This window comes from Monodon monoceros, unplaced genomic scaffold, assembly GCF_005190385.1.
Source record: "Monodon monoceros isolate NGI ecotype Baffin Bay Population unplaced genomic scaffold, NGI_Narwhal_1 Super_Scaffold_11, whole genome shotgun sequence".
Lineage (NCBI taxonomy): Eukaryota > Metazoa > Chordata > Mammalia > Artiodactyla > Monodontidae > Monodon > Monodon monoceros.
Genome location: NW_021703767.1, coordinates 15,262,701 through 15,281,953, shown reverse-complemented (window position 1 = coordinate 15,281,953; position 19,253 = coordinate 15,262,701). Strand labels below are relative to the sequence as shown.

General features: G+C 37.0%; 1 protein-coding gene across 8 annotated transcripts in view; it reads right to left on the bottom strand.

Annotated features, from left to right (window-relative positions):
- Positions 1 to 2,861: 2,861 nt before the first annotated feature.
- GRIK1 (glutamate ionotropic receptor kainate type subunit 1) overlaps positions 2,862 to 19,253 on the bottom strand; it is a 419,685-nt gene continuing 403,293 nt past the window's right edge. For 4 of the 8 annotated variants that reach the window (XM_029214401.1, XM_029214404.1, XM_029214399.1 and 1 more), the window contains one exon: positions 2,865 to 3,327. In XM_029214401.1, coding sequence (XP_029070234.1) covers positions 3,172 to 3,327 — 156 coding nt within the window. In that variant the 3' untranslated portion in view covers positions 2,865 to 3,171. Of the gene's footprint in view, positions 3,328 to 3,738; positions 3,826 to 19,062; positions 19,213 to 19,253 lie in introns of those variants that run through there. The other 4 variants (XM_029214396.1, XM_029214398.1, XM_029214402.1 and 1 more) reach the window with 3 other exon arrangements.

The following is a 19,253-nucleotide window of genomic DNA, read 5'->3' as shown; positions in this document are numbered from 1 at the left end:
ACAGGACTAGACCTGAACAAACCTGAGAACTGAGGGTGCCTTTGAAGTTCCAGCCTCACCTTTTATCACCTCTTCCCCACCCCAGTAGGCACCTTCTCTAAGCACTCCATTACCTTAGGTGGAATGGCTTACTCGCCCTAACCCTGTGCACTTCTGACAGTGAATGCCTGTCCTCTCCTTGCTGTAAGCTGAAGGATCCAAATAATAAATGACTTGAGCAAGTAGACTATAATTTGAGCCAGTTTGTTACTTGATGCATTGGATCCTCTGATGTTGGAGAGACTCTGGTGGGCTTTACATTTTGGAACTGATAGACTTTATGTTTCTGTAAAAATCACACTGCATATGTAGCTCTTAGGGATACCTTTCTCAGAATAGGCACTCTTAATTGTATTCCTCCTTTAAAACAACAATCGCAGGAGCTTCTTAATTAAGAAACTATTTAGTCCTTTTAGGTCAGGCAAAGAGTTAAACTAAAGCAGCAACTGCTGAGATAGAGAAAAGAATGCTGGTCAAATATAGTTTATCTTCACCTAGTTTTCTTTAACCTACTTCCTTCTTATTTCTGTCTCTCTCCAGCATCTTCTAGACTAAGAATGGAAAACTCTGAGCCCCATATGTATCAGCAACCCCACGGGGCCAATGCAAGTAGTGAATAGTTTCTCTTCCATTTTCTCTACACTGAAGGCAAGAAAGGCTCAGATTTGAAACTTGAAAGGAAAATAAATCTTAACTGTGAACATCGTATTTCAATCAACACTGGCTTCCCTTTCTTTTCTTGAATATTTCACCTGAGCCATCTTTTCCTATTAACATCAAGAAATTGTTGAAGGAAGAAATGTTAGATCCAGTTTTTAATTAACTTTGCCATTTATTTCTACATAACTGTGTATGAGTCACTGTTCTTCAGAGGAAGGGATGAAAATCTCAAAGATTAATAGTTGATCTCAGGGAATTTTTTTCTGGACAAGGTTCCAGATATTCTGTAGTTTCTTCTTTTTCTCTCCCCTGAACTCATTAGCTTACTCTGTACTTCACCCCACCACACACAGACACACACAGAAACATATGCCCATGTGTACACATCAAATGAGTTTTCAGAATAAAAATATTGGGGAGAAAGGAAGGTGATTATATATTACATTTAGTAGTTAATATAAAAAAGCCCTGTTCTGCAGTTTTGCCTAGTTCAATATATTATGCCTTGAATAAAAATTCAGTTACTGATAAGTGAAGAGGAAAATGGTTAACGGGCTTTAAAATACCTAGAAGCCAGATTGACACACACATTTTACATATTAGAAGTTGATATACTTTTTTTCCCCACAAATTACTATAACTGTATGTGAAAGGATACAGCACTGTAATATTTTCTGAAATGAGAGAAAATATTGTACTGTTAAATTAGAAAATGTAAAATAGAATTCCTTTGGTATAATTTTTAATGAACTAAATAAACTGCATATTTGCCCTGTCATATTTTCATATCATTCTACTTCATTTTCAGCTAGTTGGAGTCATCATATTTCTATTTGTAATTTTTAAATATAAGCATCTTAATGCAGTTTTATGAGCTACATTGTCTTCTATTTGTTGTTAATAAAACTCGAATTGATCCGAAATCTGAGTGTTGATTACAATCACTGAAAAATATTTGTCCAGTATCTGTTATTGCTATTTTAAAGGTCATTTTTTTTTTTCCTTTTTAGGTCTGGAACTATTTTTGTACTTAAACTCTAGAGAGACTAGGTTAAAAGTTTCTTTTAGTTGTAAAATAATCCTACAGAAACCAATGGGATTTAATTATATGAAATATTGATCCAATGCCTGCTCCTTTCCCATTGTTTTTTCCCAATACCTCAGCTTCCCAGCTAAGCATCCCTTCCTCCACACCCACTCCTCCACACCCAAATCCTGGTGTTTTCCTTGAACCCCCTCTTCTTTCCCTCATGACCACTTTCTGAATCTCTGGCTGTGTGACTTGTGCCTCTAAGTTACCTCTGTCATGTAGCGGTCTCTCTGGTACTCCGCTGGCCCAGGCTATAATATCCTTCCTCTGGGTTACTGAGCAAGGGAACCTCTCTCTTCTCCTCCTCTCAGTCTTCTTTCTCTCAGTTCTTTATTCTCAGCCAGAGTGGTTGTTACTGCTTAGCCCCATTGTACCTCCATGCATTTTAGCTACCAAGCTCCTTTTTCCTCCATCATTCTGGCCCTAGTTCTCTCTTATTGCAGTGCCTTAGAATAACTACTTCCTAAACTGGAATGCTTGCCTTCTCCATCTGATGTCTCTCTCTGCACTAGATTAACTCACCCTCCTTCAGATCTTAGCTGTACCTTCCTCCAGGAAGACTTCCTTGTCTCATCCCAGGTTCAATACTACTGCATGTTCCCGCAGCTTCTGACCTCCATTGAGGAAGTGCTTAATCCTCCTTTGGGTAATAGAATGTTTTTTTTTTTTCATTTTATTATAATATATGCGAGGGCAGGGACCACATCTCTCTTCCTTACTGTGGTATCCCCAGAACCTAGAATAGTGCCTCAAATGTGGTGGACACTTTTATTTTTTTGAATGAATTTTCCCTCTTTAGTATCCTTTTATATTCACAGATGTTCCAAGTACCAGTTAAACTATTTATAAAATTAGATTTTACAACACAAAAATGAATGGTTTCATTTTACTATAATCACTAGGTATTTGGTATAAACTAAAAGAATTGTTTGAACTCAGTCAGAAATGGTTCTATCAGGCTGAAAAGGTAAGAGGATTCATCAAAATAGCAAACTAGACAGCAGATGACACTTGGAGACCAAACATTGTGAATAAGAGCAAGTAATGGGGAACAAACCAACACTCAAAATTATTCTGGAAAAAAACCCTGTTGTTTTATTATTATTTAGAAAGAACACACAGCAATTTATTGGGATGAAAGAGAAAAGGTGAAATAAGTGAACATACAAATTAATTTCAAAAGAATCAGTGCTGCTTCCCAAGTAATCTCGGTCTATGTGAGCTTTTGAAACTTTTGTATTTCTTATATCTGTATGCATAATCGAGTTATGTATATAGATATATGGAAACACATAGCACAGGTGTCAGAAATCCTTTCTCCAAAAACCTGTAGCGAGCATGTGTTTTTCTTCCTGAAAGCTTCCTACAGGTGTTTTCCTGGCTCAAGCCACACTCTCTTTTCTCTGAGTTCGTCTTTGATGACAAGTGAGGATACTTGTGAAGGAAGATTTCCCCTTAGTTCTTGACTTTTTCTTTAGCTTCTTCTGATTTTTGAGTGAGATTCCCAGTTCTTCCATGATGGCATTGAAAGAGAGACACTAGAGAACATGAAATAATAGAACATCAGTTTAACCCACTATCTCCGTGGTTCGTTGATCTGTCTCTTGCCTAGGTTTTTATGATTATGAGATATTGGTCTAAGACAACTGTGACACAGGTAAATCCCCAGCCGGTTCCCACACCACCTCTTCCACCCACTGCCCCCCACCCCCACCTTTTCTACTTGCGGAAACTGATTTGACAAGTGAGCTGGGCAAAATTTGGGGTTTTATTCACAAATGAAGTAGCATAAAACTACCCAGGTAGGCTCTCAAAATAGACAACTTACCTTTGCGGAGACACCAAAATAGAGTTAAATTAAGTCATTTCCCCCAGTGAGATGATCCAAACATTGATAGGATTATCAAGGCATACGGACACTTCAGTAATGCTATAGAAAATGAACAAACCTTCTCTACACCAAGGCTTTGTTTTTTTCTCCCATGAAACCTTACTTTGTTCCTAAAATAAAATCTAATTCTTGATGACTTTCCTTTCTGATAAAAAAAAAGAAAAAAAAAACAATTTTAAATTGTATATTTTCTCCAAAAAAACAGAGAGATCTGGCAGCAGCAATGATGCAGCTGTGGTTGAAATGAAAATAATATGGTACTGAACTGCACAGCAAAGATGATGGCATAATACAAAACAAAAATGGAATTATGATTATAAAATGTTATGCATATGCAGATGGCATATATATGCATACATATCTATTACAATTACACTATGTCTGTTCACATGCACAATATATAAATGGTGTAATAAGACATAATTTGCTGTCATTTCTTCCAGCCAAGATAAGATCTTTGAGTGACAAATTTCTGCTTGTATAGAGATTTCTACAAAGTAGTGTTGTTTTTGATGAGATTGCTCCTAAAACTTTCTGTAAAAACCCAAAGGCTTTGGTAAAGTTTATGGAAGTGCAAGCATTATTCCTTTACCATTAACTCACAAAATAGACATAGTTGAAAGCCAAATGATAACATGTCACCAGATGATTTCTTTAGGATGTGAGTGCCTGATAGGAAGAAATTGGTGCCCCATGTGTGCAGAGTATGGAATGTCTTCTCTGGTCCTTGGGTATCAATGTGCAACATTCTTTTTTGAAAATTTATACTCCATTTTGTTCTATAAAAGAGCTGATGTATTTGATATAAGTAGTATTTTTAATTTATCTACTTGATTTGAAAACCAGACTTACAAATTTAGATTCTAGGTATAAATTATCTGCTTACCAGACATACACCTCTAAAAAAAAACCTAGCTGTTTGCATATGAGTTCTTGTCTCTTTTGCACCTAAGTGTTTATAGGATTTGAATTTAATTTCCACTTTCCTATGGTATGAAAAAATGAAAATTCAGGTCACGCATGTTAATTTTCTTTCAAAGGGTAAGTTGTAGCTTCAGTGAATTGAGAGGCCATGCAAAGGAAAATTCAGAAATGTTTTCCATGAATTATACTTCAAAAAATGCTACAGCAAGTATGTCACAAATGAGATATAATTTTTGTAACATTATGTGATGTGAAATTTGTGTTGCTGCTAAGATGGAATGGATATTTTATAGTGTCACTGTGGTAGACAGTGTTGTATTGGGGTTTTGCAAACTTTGTTCAGAAATTTATCTGAATGGAAGAAAGTGTTTTTGCACAGGACATTTCTGGTTTCAGAAAGTTCATTAAAGTGGAAGGAGAGGAGAGAGGGAAGGAAGGAGTGTCAAGGATTTTACATACGCTGTTACACATAAACTTCACAACAGCCTTATAAAGAAAGAGTTATTATGCCCATTATATAGATGGGGAAATTTACTATTAGAGATTTAGGTAACTTGCCTAAGAAATATGGCTCATAAGATAAAGAGCTTGCATTTGAACTCAGCCTGTCTGACTCCCCAAACTTAATTGCTTTCACTTGAAATCTGCTACACCATCATTAATTCTTTTTATTAAATTATTGTAAAGTGCTTTCTGTGGATTCTTCCCCATAAAATATGTTAAGAAATTATAATCTTTTTGTTTTATTTGAACTCTCAAATGTTTGATTTTAGACTCTTCACTTTGTTTTGCACTAAAATGACAAAAATGGGTCTCTAGATGTGACTCATGTGGAAGACACAACCAGTTTTACAACACAACTTGAAATCCTTCCTTAACCTCTTCTGGGTAAAGGGGCAGTCATAGATCTTATCTTGACAATATGTATCGTTTTTTTCTTTAAAAACAAAATCCTCCTCCAAATTTTTTATTGCCTTAAAATACAACAAACTTCTTCTTCTTTTCTTTCTTTTTTTTTTTTTTTGATTAACCCTGGGTATTTATTTCTTGCTGCCTGTGTGAGAGTGAATATAAATATAGTTTTATCAGTGGTCTGGTTTCTCTGTCTTTGGTCACAAACTGTGATTTCTTTTTGATTCTTGCTTTGTCTCCAACTGTCAAAAAGAAAATGGCAAGATATCGGGGATGACCTTTCTGCTTCCAAGTTTTTGCTGTAGTCACAAAGAAAGATGACCTTTAAGGCCCCTACAAGCCATGAACTTGAGCAAGTCACACACTCTCATATCCACAGGAAATGAAACTGTGAAGGTCATCTTTCAGCACAGAGTGGCATGGGAAGTGCTCATATTCATTAATCAATTTGCCTATTATAATCTAAGAACTAAAACTACATATAACATATAAAGATTGAGATTCTGAACTAGGATCAAAATTATAGTTGCTTTCCACAATTTTCACTTCTGGGCTTGGTTTTCATGAACCCCTTCATGTTCATACAGCCACAGAAAAGCTATATTTAAAGCATGAAGGTTTAAATTTCTAAACTCCTTCATTAGAGAGTATCAAGCATAATGATGTCAACCTAGCTGCTTTGCTCTAGAGGCAGGGAAACTAGGGGTAGGATACTGCAGCAGTATCCTCCAGTGCTTTGCAAACTCTAAAGTCCCCTGGTAGCTTGGATCCTAGGTCCTCCCATTTTTCTCTGGTGGATGGAATTCATATTTTTAGTGGATCTACATATATAACCATGAATTATAGCTATGAGTTGGCTCCTGGTGTCAGAATGCTGGAGTTGAAGTTTCAGCTATGCTGCTTAGTAGCTGTGTTACACTGAACAAGGTGTTTATTTTCTCTTTGACTCAAGTTTTCTTATCTGTAAAATGGAAACAATAGTAGAGTCCTTTTCGTAGAGCTATTATGAGAATCATCAAGTTGACATACATAAAACACTTAGCATAATACTCGGCACATAGTAAGTACTCTCTTTCTTTAAAATAAAATGTTATACATCACTAGAAATATTTTAAGTCCACAGCACTCGCTGATCTATCATCTATCTATCTGTCATTATCTATTTTTTTTAGTGAAGTGGAAAAACAGTGACAATTTGATGCTTCTTTAATTTTAACCTTTGCATGCCCTTCTCTGCACCAATTCCTTTGAACTTTTTATACCAGTGTTTTAGTTCAAGTAGGCTCTATACATGTTTAAAGCATAGAATTTTCAGTGTCTATTATTATTTGTTTTACACAGCCCATAACATGTTTTGGTGTTTATGTAATAATAGGCTTTATGACAGCTTGTATCTTGCGCATGATAGGTGGTCATCTATGAGAAGGGAATGGAAACTAACTGCAGTTCCTTGCCATTTAAAAGTATTATCATCTTTGTGCATAAGGACCCATTTACAGTGAATCCCCATGATGATAAGTTTGATAGGAAAATGCACTTATAAATGAATTTACAGTAGTAAACAATGTGACTGCCAGTTTTGCTGTTCCTGGCACTATCCAAAGATAAAGTGAGGTGTGTGTGTGTGTGTGTGTGTGTGTGTGTGTGTGTGTGACTTCTCTCATAGAAGAAAGGAAACTGAGAAATAGAAGTTAGTCTATTAGAGACTGTGGCTGGAACTTCAACTAACACTGTAGCTCTCCTGGCTTTAAAAGGAGAAGGACCTGCTTCTTTATTCTGCAGAATGTCATCCCTCTTCTCCACTTCTTCAGTGCCTGTGGTGTGTCCCTCACGAGCCCCCCTTTCTTTCCTTTCTCCTGCCTTGTTTTACATTCCTCTTCGGCTTGTTTCTCTTTATAATTGCTGACTGCATGACATCTCCTTTGGATTAACCCCAAATATTTGATTTCTTGGTACTAGAGTGAACCTGAACATAAATTATTCTCCTCTCCTGACACCTTCATCCTTTTATTGCAAATACTGCCCTGGAAATGTTGGGGGGAGCTAATCAAGTTCTTGTTTTAAAATAAGCTGCCTTAGGGAAAAAAAAGTCTAGGGTGGAGAATGTTTTTTTTATGTTGTAGGAAAAGTTGTGTGCTAGAATTTGATCGTAGCTTACAATATTGAAAGAACCGAGGCTAAGCTTTCATACTGGTTGCAAACTTGGCATCAAGATGTGAGTATCAGATTGATTCTCGTTGTATATTTAACATTTATGCATTCAGTGCTTTCATTCACTGGTAAATTTAGGAGAACTACTTTGAATACGTAATTTTAAGGGTTTTGCTGACAAATTATTTTTTAGAAGGTCTGGCCTAGCCAAGAACATAATACAGATTTTACAGTTTTCTCCCTTTAATTTATTAGGCTCCTTATTCAAAGACATTTGAAGTGATCTGTGACATTGTCTAGTAAATTTTCACCTTATGCTTAGAAGAAAAGAAGGATATAGATAACATTAATGTCATTTTATAGGTGTAAAAATCTTTCATTTTATGTATAGATCTGCTTTAACTTAAAGGCAGGCTGTGATTTGAAGTCTTTGTAAAGACCGTTCTCAGTAAAATATAGAATATCAGTAAATACAGAGGGGATAGGTTGCTGAGAAATAACGCGATTATTACTACTATTACTATTATTTCCTTGGTTTTGTCTAATTATTGCCGTAGCTGTGCGGAGATCGTGTCTCAATGAAGAATCCTACTCGTATGTTTGCTACCTGAAGGCTTTGGACAGTCTGGTCACTTATCTGCACAAGTGTTTTACTTCTTCACAGGATAATTGATAATCTAAGAACAGAGATCAGACTTTAATCATCCTGCATTAATTACAGGAAGGAATAAGGGAGGGGAGTCTTGGAGTAACTATACAGGCACCAACTTTGTGTGCAGTTCTCGTGTTCCAGAACTCAGAATTTAGGCATCATTTACTCTGGTTTTACCAATTTTCTGGGTTTATTCAGAATCCCTGGTCATCTTTCATGTAACCATCCTTAGGATTTTTAAAAAATGGATCTGAGAGGTTGAGAGTGAGTCACCATATTAGCTTTCAGAATAGTGGTTATGATGAATTGTACCCAGTAGATAACGAGGAAGCTGATTCTCATCTCCTAAGTCTGTGCTAAAAATCTCAGGTGGAAGAAATTTCGACACTGAACAAAAATGTCAAAGTGTGTTTCCCACGCTTATCCTCACCTGTGACCCAGACCCAATGGTCTTCCTTTCACAGACCATTTCCCTGCTGATGCTTTAAACTGGCTCTTCATTGGTAACCACTCCCTACAGCCCTGTCTTGCCTTCCTTTGGCTATAGCACGTAGACATCCCTAACTGATTTTTCCTGGCTCCTTTTAATGCCATGTTTTCACCACCTTTATGTCCTTTCACCTCTTTTCTTCCCTATTTCATTTTTGTTCCCACACCTAAGGCTTGATGCTGACATTTTAGCTCTCTCAGATTCTATATTTAAGCTTCTAATTCTTTGCATGAAGGCATGCCCTAGAATTCTTTGTTTTCCTATCTGAGGTCTTTAAACCAAAAAATATATCTATGGGGGGCACAAGTTTACTTGATGGGGCCAGATACACAAGGATCATCTTTCTTGGGTTCATTTTTATTTAAAGATTTTATTTAGAAAACTTTTTCTTCCATTACATTAAATGTAACTATAATGTTGAATGTTATTCTCTCTCTCTCTCTCTTTCTCTCTCTCTCTCTCTCTCTCTCTCTCTCTCTCTCTCTCTATATATATATATATATATATATACCTATTTTTTAAAGAATTCTTACATTTTTCACTTGGGGTGGCTGTCCAGCGCTATACGCCCAAGCTCTTAGGGTATAGGAAAATTTATTCTCTTCTAGCATTAGTGATAATTTCATAGAAAACTTTGAAATGTGAAGTTAACACTGAGGCAGAACATTTTGATATTGATCTATGTACTTTTTCCAATTCTTCTGAATCTCAACTCTTTTTTCTATTTTTACAGTTGCAACAGGAGCTTTTATATGCATTGCCCACAGGGTAGGATGACACGGAGAAAAAAAAAAGAGGTAAATTTGCAGCTTTGAGTTTTTAAATAAACTTGTATAGACCTATGGAAGCTATTGCCGTCTTTGAAGCGATTAATTACAACAGCCAGGTGTTTGAAAGAAGAAAAAAGATAGTGCTTTGAATTATAAATTTGCCTTAGAGCCTTCAGGATCCAGCACATAGGACTGGGCATAGTGGTGAAGATAGGACTGTTCAGTGTCTGCTTTCAAGGAGAAATGTCCAACCAGGTGATGACACATCCTAGACGCTGAGGAATACCTGAGAAGGGCTCCCTCACTTGCCACTTCTGGGGTTAAACTTCCCTCACTTGCCACTTCTAGGGTTAAACTCCCAAGAGGTGGGACAAAGAAAATAGCCCGGTAGGTGAGGGGACCTAAGAACACAGGGAAATTGTGCCCACTCTCTGTTCTAGACTCTCAGAGGAAGCAGTCACTTGAGTGGAGAACTGTCCTCTGTCTCCCATGGCCTCTGAATAGTCTCAAGAGCAGCTGCCCCAGAAAGGGCACAGAAGTGGCAGACGGGTATCCCATTCAAGCCTGATGGCCAAAGAACAGACAGTTGTTTCTGCAGTGAGGATAAACTTCAGGTGGGCTCACATACCCAAGGGTAAGCAACTCTCTTTGCCTAAAAGTGGCAAAAATATTGGTCTGCATGCCAAACCAAAGTGCCCACAGTGTCTTCTCCTCTCTGGAGTCATAGCCAGAGGCCAATGTAACTTTCTTCTCCAGCCCTCTAGCTTTTCTTTATCTTCCTTACATCTCCAAAGCCTGCATCAGCCCCTCTTGAAGCTAGGAGCCTGCATGCTTCCTCTGGATTTGGTCTCATATGAACGTGACCAGGCTTTGTTCTAATAGCCTGAGTTAGTACCATGGGGACTGGCGTTCCCTCACTTCACAGAGGAGAGGGCCTGGTCCTTCTGGCAACTCAGAGGCTGAGTTAGGGCCATAAAAATAAAATTACAATAAATTCTTTGCATGCCTCATTTCATGCAGAGAATGGCCCTGCCTTTGAGGTAAATTGACTCTGATGTAGGTTTTCAGATCCCCATAGTACCTGTGGACATAGCACAGGGAGTCCTTGGGGTACCAGCTTATACCCACATGTAGTGGATACACTTTTTTCTCAAGCTACAAACCCAGGTATACAGAAAACAAAAAAACTATGCAATGCCGTTAAAAAAATAACAGAATTCACCGTAGCTTATCGGTCCCCATCTGCTGGTGGATCTTGTCAACTCAAGGTAACTCACTTTTGGTTTAAAACTAAGTTTTCCTTTGGTTAATGGCTCAGTTAATACATGCCTCTTCTCATCTCTCTTCTCCTTTTTTCTTTTCCAGGGGTGTCTGGGCTTAGGAGAGGTTGATAGAGGGTCTTGGCATTGGTGATAGTGGGAGCAGCTTGTCCATGGCCACCCTCTATCCTTTTGATTCCCCCTGGGGTGTGACATCCTGCCAGGCCATGGATGCTGCTCTCTATCTCTGCTGCATCCTCTGAGATGACTGTGGTCTCACCATGGTCTCCATGTCAGGTCTACACTTTGAATCGTTTCCCTTCCAGCCTCAAGTCTTCCAATCCACTGGTTCTCCTCAGCCCTTCCACAAAGCTCTTTGTTGGGAAAGGCCATGAATTTTTAGATGCTTTCCCTGGAATGCTCTGGGGTTAAGCAAGACTCTATGAAGCTGTTCAAAGGATCACTGCCTAGACATTGATATTCTACCATTCAGGAGACAGTTGGATGTATGATATCTCTACAAGTCTTGCCATCTCCTGGGTTACAAACTGTGAACACAACAATGGCACTTTCTGTTCAGGATCCACCCTGAAATTTTCTGAGGTTTCTATTTTCCTGTCCCTCTAAGTTAGGGCTTGGCTCAGGGATGGTCATTAGGCCTTCTCAGGGATTCGGCTAGCATTTAAGCTTAATGATTTCCCTTTAATATTTTCTTTCTTTCCTAGTGGTCAAAAATGGGTCAGGGATTGGAAAAAGAGGTAGGAGAACATTATTATGTATATTTCCTCAACCTTGACCCTCTGGGTTTTAGCTTTTGCTAATTAGAGATAAACTTTTTGAATGAAAACAACTAACTTAACAAAGCACTTAGCTGTTGAGATTGAAAGCCATGGTTTTTAAGATTTTTGTCTGTGCTACAAGTTTGTAAAATCCACTTAAAACTGAAAAGCTAGGAGTTTGAGTCATCTCTAGCATGGAAGCAATGCATATAAAAATCTTGATGCTTGATGGTGGAGGAAGGTAGGGGTAAAATCAATGGAGAATAAAAGCACATCACCCTTTTCCTTTGTTTCCCTTTGTCTCTCTTTAGCAGAATTATTTAAGTTCCACTTACAGAATAGTTTCCAGAGCACTCCAGCCCCGTTGATCTCCCTCGTTCTGGAATTGTGATTAATTGGTTTCATAGCTTCGACTAGCTCCTAAGTTTATCCCCCCCTTTTTTATACCTAGTCTATAGGCTCACCAAAGTCAAAAATTATTCTACTTCAGAAATCTTCACTGTGTTTGTAATGATTTGCTTATGATTTATTGGATGGGAACCCTCTCAGTCTTTGATGCCATGATAGCTGTTTTTCTCTATATCCAGAGCCAGGCATTCTATCCTAAGTATTGGCAGGGCAAGGTAATTCTGTTTATTACCATAAGAATTTAATGTGTTCAACATAACCACACAATCTTAATAAATATATAAATAAAATATATATATATATATACAAATATGTTAATGTATATACATATATGCTTAAGTGTGTGTGTGTATATATATATATATATAAATACACATAAATTCTCCAAGTTTTTTTTTCACTGTTTCTACATTTTAACTTTCTTCCCACTTTCTACTAGAATTAGAAAATACTGTGGTTGGAAAAGAATTTTAACTGCAACCCCCTCTTTCCACAGATGACAGAACTGAGGATGAGGGAAGTACAATGACTTGCCTAAAGACACATAGCCATTCGGCAGCAGTACAGAGACTTGGATTCTTGGCTTGTGATTCCCAAGTCACCTTTCCATTGGGCCACAAACATCTTTCAGAGTTTGGTTTACATGGTGGTGCCAACTTGAACATTTGAAAAGTTGTTTCTAAATGGATGTTAATTGCTTTCTGGCCTCTCTGTTAATTAATGAATGTTTGGGTTTCCAGGCAAAGAAAAGCCTCTTTGCACAATTACAGAAATAACCTGATTAGAGAGACTTTTCCAAATCATTTGCTAAATAAGTTAATCAGACTACAGAAGAAATAAAGCCAAGGACACTTGGGTATTTGATAATGTGCCAAGTGACCGTGAGGAAAGATAAATACTAAATGAGAGCAGGCTATCTATAGACAGTAGTTTTTTAGTTCTTATGGTTGGTAAAGTCTAAGTGATCAAGAGAACATTCGTTTTTGAAGTTGGAAAATCGGAATATTTTAATATTTTAAGTCAGAACCCTCCAGTTGAAAAAAGACAAAAAATTCTGGCTAAGCTAAATTAAAAATTTTAATCACTAAGGAGAACTACAGTAACTTCTTTACATCACTCTGGTTTTACTCATTATTTTTGTGTGTATTTGGATGTATACATTGTAATGTGGAAAATCATTGCTGTGCAGTACGGCCAATTAGCCATGTTTGGGCTGACAACTATGAAGCTTAGATTCTGCAGGGTGCTGAAACCACATAAAACATTTGTAATGTTGGTTTTCTATCACAAGAATGCCTTTCTCTTTGCAAAGAAAATTTCTTTGAAAATTTAAAGGAGAATCCCATTTTCCATGATACCAGTCTCTGTGGAAAGGATTTTGAAAGCAAAAATGATTTTAATATGCTTGTGCATCTGAACATAAAATTCCATAACTGTGAGAAGCATAATGAGATGGTTCCTAAAGGCAAGTTAAAACTGCAGCATCGAGCAGAATTTTTTCATTATCAATAAGAGTTAATTAATAATGCCACTTGGTACAGTGAGATGAGCAGAAAATAGTATAGGAAGTAAGAATGCTTTGCTTTCCTTTTGCTTTTCAAGGCTGTTCAGGCTACTTTTAAATTGCTTACTAGGAAGTAGACCTTAGAGTATAAGGGTCATGGGCTTTGAAACTAATTGGGATTAGTTTTTCATTATTTTTCTGCTTTGCCACAGATGGCTCATATAGAAAATAATATAGTGCTAGGCAAATGCAGTGAGGTATTTAGAAATAATTTTCCTTGGATAGGTTTATAATCATATAATCCAGTTGATTTTCCTAAGGGCACAATCTCTATCCAACATGTATTCTTTAGGTAGTTCTAATTTTGCTGGAAAAACTTTAAAATAATTCAATTTATAATTTTAGTCTAAAACAAAATAAGCTTTAGTTTTTCCCTTACTACATTAGGTTATACAGCATTGTTAAGAAACAAATTAGACATTACATGCTCCATAGTTGTTGATGTATTTTTCAATCTTTTCATACCTCTCTGCTCTCTTCCTAAATTTAAACAATATTTCTCAGAGTATAATCCACAGATAATCTGCCAGTGTTAATAAAAACTCACACTTACCACTTAATTTGAAGTCACACTGCTGTATTCAAGTTAATTTTAATAAAAACTCATGCATACCAACTACTTTTCAGTAAAACAATGGTATTTAGGATTGTTGGGAGAAAACTCATGTAAGAAAAACTATTTAAAAAAAACCCTGTATTGAAGATAATTTTAATGAAAAGTCATGTACATGACCTAATTTTAGAAAAAAAACCTGCTATATTTAAGCTAATTTTTATGAAAATCAATGTGCACAACTAGTTTTAAGCATTCATTTTCAGGTTTAGTTAAAAATTCCAATTCCTGGACTACACTTACTGAGGAGGGACCTCTGGAGTTACAGCCAATAATCTGTATTTTAAATAATTTCCCCAGGTAATTCAGATGTACACTGAAGTCCAAAAACCAGTGACATAAAAAAATAGAGTTTGAAATTTTTTCTTTTATGTTCAAGACGCTTTTTTTCCCTAAATTCACTTAAAGTGCAATGGCTCCTCTTGGGGTCACCGTGGTCTTAGTGGTCATTTACTTGATGGCAAGAATTGGTTGTCTGAGAGCATATATTATATAAAAGGAGAAAGAGGAAAGTATAAGAAACTCAGGGTCTGAAATGAATGGCGGATTTCTCAAGGGAGGAAGAAAGCACAGAGAGAGAGCAGAAAACTACCTACTTGAGTATCTTGAGTAGGCCTACCACTTATGGCTGAACAGGAAGATTATCAATTGAATATAATGACATTTCCATCTCAAAGATGTTCACAGATTCTTCTTGAATTCTCCTTAGAGAGGGTTTATTAAATATTTGATGCTAAATATATGCTGTATATCTTGCTTGAAATTAATGATCCTGCCTCTAGAATCAATCAGTAAATAGCAACAACTTATTGAGTGCCAATTATACACAGAAGAGTATGCTTTAGGTCATTACTACCCACTAGAATCAACAGAGTACCTTAAAAACTGCTATTGTTCTGCCCCCACTCCAGATGAATGAAATTAAAATTTCTAGAGTTGAGGTTCATACCTTCCACTGTATGTCTTCATAGATTGCCATTTTGGATCCTTCCCTTGGGTGCAATGAACTTGCCATTGATTTTTAATGCTTGTGAGAGGGAAAATGGTCTTAGAGATAGTTTGAACCTCTAAATTGAAAAACCTGTTTTCCAAACCTACTCTCTTTTAAGGTATGTGATAAATTGTATTTATTGCTCATGTTACCAGAGAGCAATACTTAATTTCTCTATAAGGAACTAACGTCTGTTAACCAATATTTATTAACAGCCCTCTTATAAATGATTTAATTTTCTATGCCATTATTTTATTTAATTATCAAAGTAAATGTAAGTCAGTATATTACCTTCATTTTTCAAATGAGGAAATTGAGGTTCAGAGAAGTTTCAGAAAAAAAAATCCCCGATGATAAATGTTATTGCTTATTGAATGGCAACTCTGTGCTAGGAATGGTATTAGGTGTTTTGTTCATTATCACTGGATAAGATACACATTATCATACAAGTGTTCCCTGTAGAAAATTGGTCTGTCAATATGCTTTGGAGGAAAAAAGATTCTGTGATCTAACAGGTTTGGGAAGTACTGGATACTTTTCCTTCTTGTTGAAAATTCTCAATGTATTGTAACATATTAAACATACTGAAATGTCATGCAGTAAAGGGGCGTTTGTCCTGGTGCTCCATGGGTTACTCGACCATGAAAATCTTATTTTATTTTATTTTTTTTGCGGTACACGGGCCTCTCACTGCTGTGGCCTCTCCCGCTGCGCAGCACAGGCTCCGGATGCACAGGCTCAGCGGCCATGGCTCACGGGCCCAGCCGCTCGGCGGCATGTGGGATCCTCCCGGACGGGGGCACAAACCCGTGTCCCCTGCATCGGCAGGCAGACTCTCAACCACTGCGCCACCAGGGAAGCCCAAAATCTTATTTGAGTAACACTTGCCAATGAAAACCAGTTTGAAAAATACTCCTTCAACACAACCTTATGACCTAGAAACTATATCCCCCCATTTCATATTAAAAAACTAAGGCTCTGAGAAATTCAGTTATTTGTCTACAGACATTCAGCAAGTGACTCCACTAGAACTTGTACCTAAATTTGGCTGATTTAGAAAATTCTCTTTTGATTCTAAGTCTAGGACTCTGGGTCATTGACTCTGATATCTACTTTGGAGTCACCTGTTAGTAAGGCTGAAATAAAATTGTGGAAAGGATTAAATGTAATACAGTAAGTCCCCTACATACAAAGGAGTTCCTTCCGAGATTGTGTTCATAAGTCCAATTTGTTCATAAGTCCAAAAAAGTTAGCCTATGTATCCAATCGGCTATATAGTACTGTACTGTAATAGGTTTACTTTTCACACAAATTATACATAAAAAACAAACAAACACAGAAAATAAACGTTTTTAATCTTACAGTACAGTACCTTGAAAAGTACAGTAGTACCAACTACATCACCGCTGCTTTTATGCTTGCTTCTGGACATCCTGGGCTGGAAATAAAGACACTATACTACTGTACTCTATACAGTACTGTACAGCAAAGTCCACAAAAGCACAACCACTTGTAGAGAATGTATGCACGTGACAATGTACGCCGGATACGGGAGTTAACTTACATGACTGGACATGAGAACGCACGTTTGCATCTTTGAAAGTTCTCAAATTGAAGGTTCGTATGTAGGGGACTTACTGTACTGTATGTTAAAACACTTTGAAACCATAAAATAATATGTAACTATCAGAATTAGGTAGTATACAGTTTAAAGTAGTCCATAAATATTAATTTTATCCAAACCTCTGAATGACACTTTTAAAGGATACTCTCTATAGAAAGACAAGTTTTGTTACCATTAACCCTCATCATCTATACCTCATCAATCACCATTGAACTTTTTGGGTAGCATTTTTGATTTATTAAAGAGTCCTTGGGAATATAAATTTATGTAACTTGTGGTTTCTATATATAGAATCAATGAATTATGTAATATTTATTTCAACATCTGATGGGTTTGGTTTTGTTTTTTGTTTTTTTTTTGTGGTACGTGGGCCTCTCACTGTTGTGGCCTCTCCCATTGCGGGGCACAGGCTCCGGACGTGCAGGCTCAGCGGTCAAGGCTCACGGGCCCAGCCGCTCCGCGGCATGTGATATCTTCCCGGACCGGGGCACGAACCCGTGTCCCCTGCATTGTCAGGCGGACTCTCAACCACTGTGCCACCAGGGAAGTCCCATCTGATGTTTTTGATTATGAGGATGTGAACTCTGATCTAGGGCAAACGGTATGTTGCTTTTACCCCAATAACAGCTAATAAATGTCAGTGTAATTTATAGACATTTCCGTAAAAGTATATTTATTTAAAGAAGAAACCAAGACTGAGAAACAATCAGGGCAAGAGTCAACTCTCCTGAACATGTTTTACTGGAGAAATCTAGAGTTGATTGAAGAGACTCGTGATTCAGAAATTGGAACCCATTTAAAGCTAAGCAAAGAGAAGGCAAAATGCTACATGATTGCACAGATGGCCTATCTCTACTTCTGAGAAATATATTTTTGGGGATCACTTCACATGTCAAAAGGTAACCCCATTAAGGAGAACAAAGATCAACTTATCCCATATTGAGGGAAGATGAAGGGCATCTTCAATTCCCCTATTCACTGTGAAGAGGGAAAGAGCTCAGAGGGACAGCAGACATCCTGTCACAACAAATTAAGTATGTAGTTGGCTTTCTATGTCACAAACTCAGTTAGAGTGAAAATTATTTACAGCATTTTGAATGCAGGTGGGAAATAAATCTACAAAGATCCGTAACTAATGTGTGTGGAAATTCTTTCGTCTATTAACTTTTTCCTCCTTGTCCTTCTCCCCAGCATACTTGGAATTAATTGAAAATGGCAAAGGATCCAGAGGAATGAGTGTGAAAGTGTCGAGGCTCAGAAAACGTTGCTACAAAAACAACCACTCTCTTAGGACAGGAATGAAATAACATCTTGTGAAAAGATGTTCTTCAGTGCAAAGAATGAGGGCAAGTGAGTGGAAAATAGAAGATGCTAGGCATTAATTTCTACCTTAGGACTGTGCTTGGAGCTTGCAAAATATAATCTATAACTTGAAAAAAAATCACAGTTCCTTAAAGATTCTGAGCATACTACCTATCTGAACCTACAGAAGATTGTTAAGCTCTACAAGTAAATGTTACTTGAGAGCTTGATGGTAATGAATTTCTCTGCAGGGATCATTTTTGACTCTGTTGTGTCTTCCTGAGTGACGTTCACCTTAGCTAATGCTCTTCTTCCATGACACCAGAGGTTTCAAGTTTAGTTTTCATTTTCTGGGTCACTTTTTTGAATCTTTAAAATCTAAGACTTCTTGGAATCTCAGTGTAAATAGTACATTTCAAATAGTAGACTCAATTTGAATGAAAAATTAACATTGTTAAGGAGTTATTATAAAAAGATGGGGCTTTGGGTACTTGGAAAGTGTGGATCTACAGAGTGTATGGTACAGGGAGAAGAAAAGAGGAGAAAAAAAGGTTCACAAAGATGAAAAGAATTCCTCCAAATATCGTTTTGTTTTCATGCTTTGCACTGTTGAAAGTCTGAATCTACTTTTGCATGAGGCAAGAGTTGCTTATTTTTAATACATGAAAATACAACTAAGATAACCATTCTCTTGATGGTATAGACAATTCCTGTAAATACACATATCTTGGAATCTGTATATGCCTAATATGCTGCTGTTTCAATATAAAATGCACATGTGTCTCCAGTGCATTGAATTCAATGTTCAGAGTACATGAGTCTTGCTATCTTAAAACAAGGATAGGGATTATGGCTATGTATGCTTAGTAGATACAGACATCATCAACACCACCAATTAGCAGAAGCAGTTTCTACTTGGCACAACTTTTTTTTTTTTTAATGATTACACAGTGTGAATTGAGGACTGTGTCCGAATCCCTCTCTCCTCTCGAATTAATTTGCCACATTCTAAATCCGTAGATAAAGTGGTTCCGGAAGTGGAGTTGGTTGGATGGGTTTGCTTACACTGCAGTCCATAAAAGAAACAAAAAGCCTTGCATGCAAAAGAAATGAGAAAAATATAGAAAAAATGAA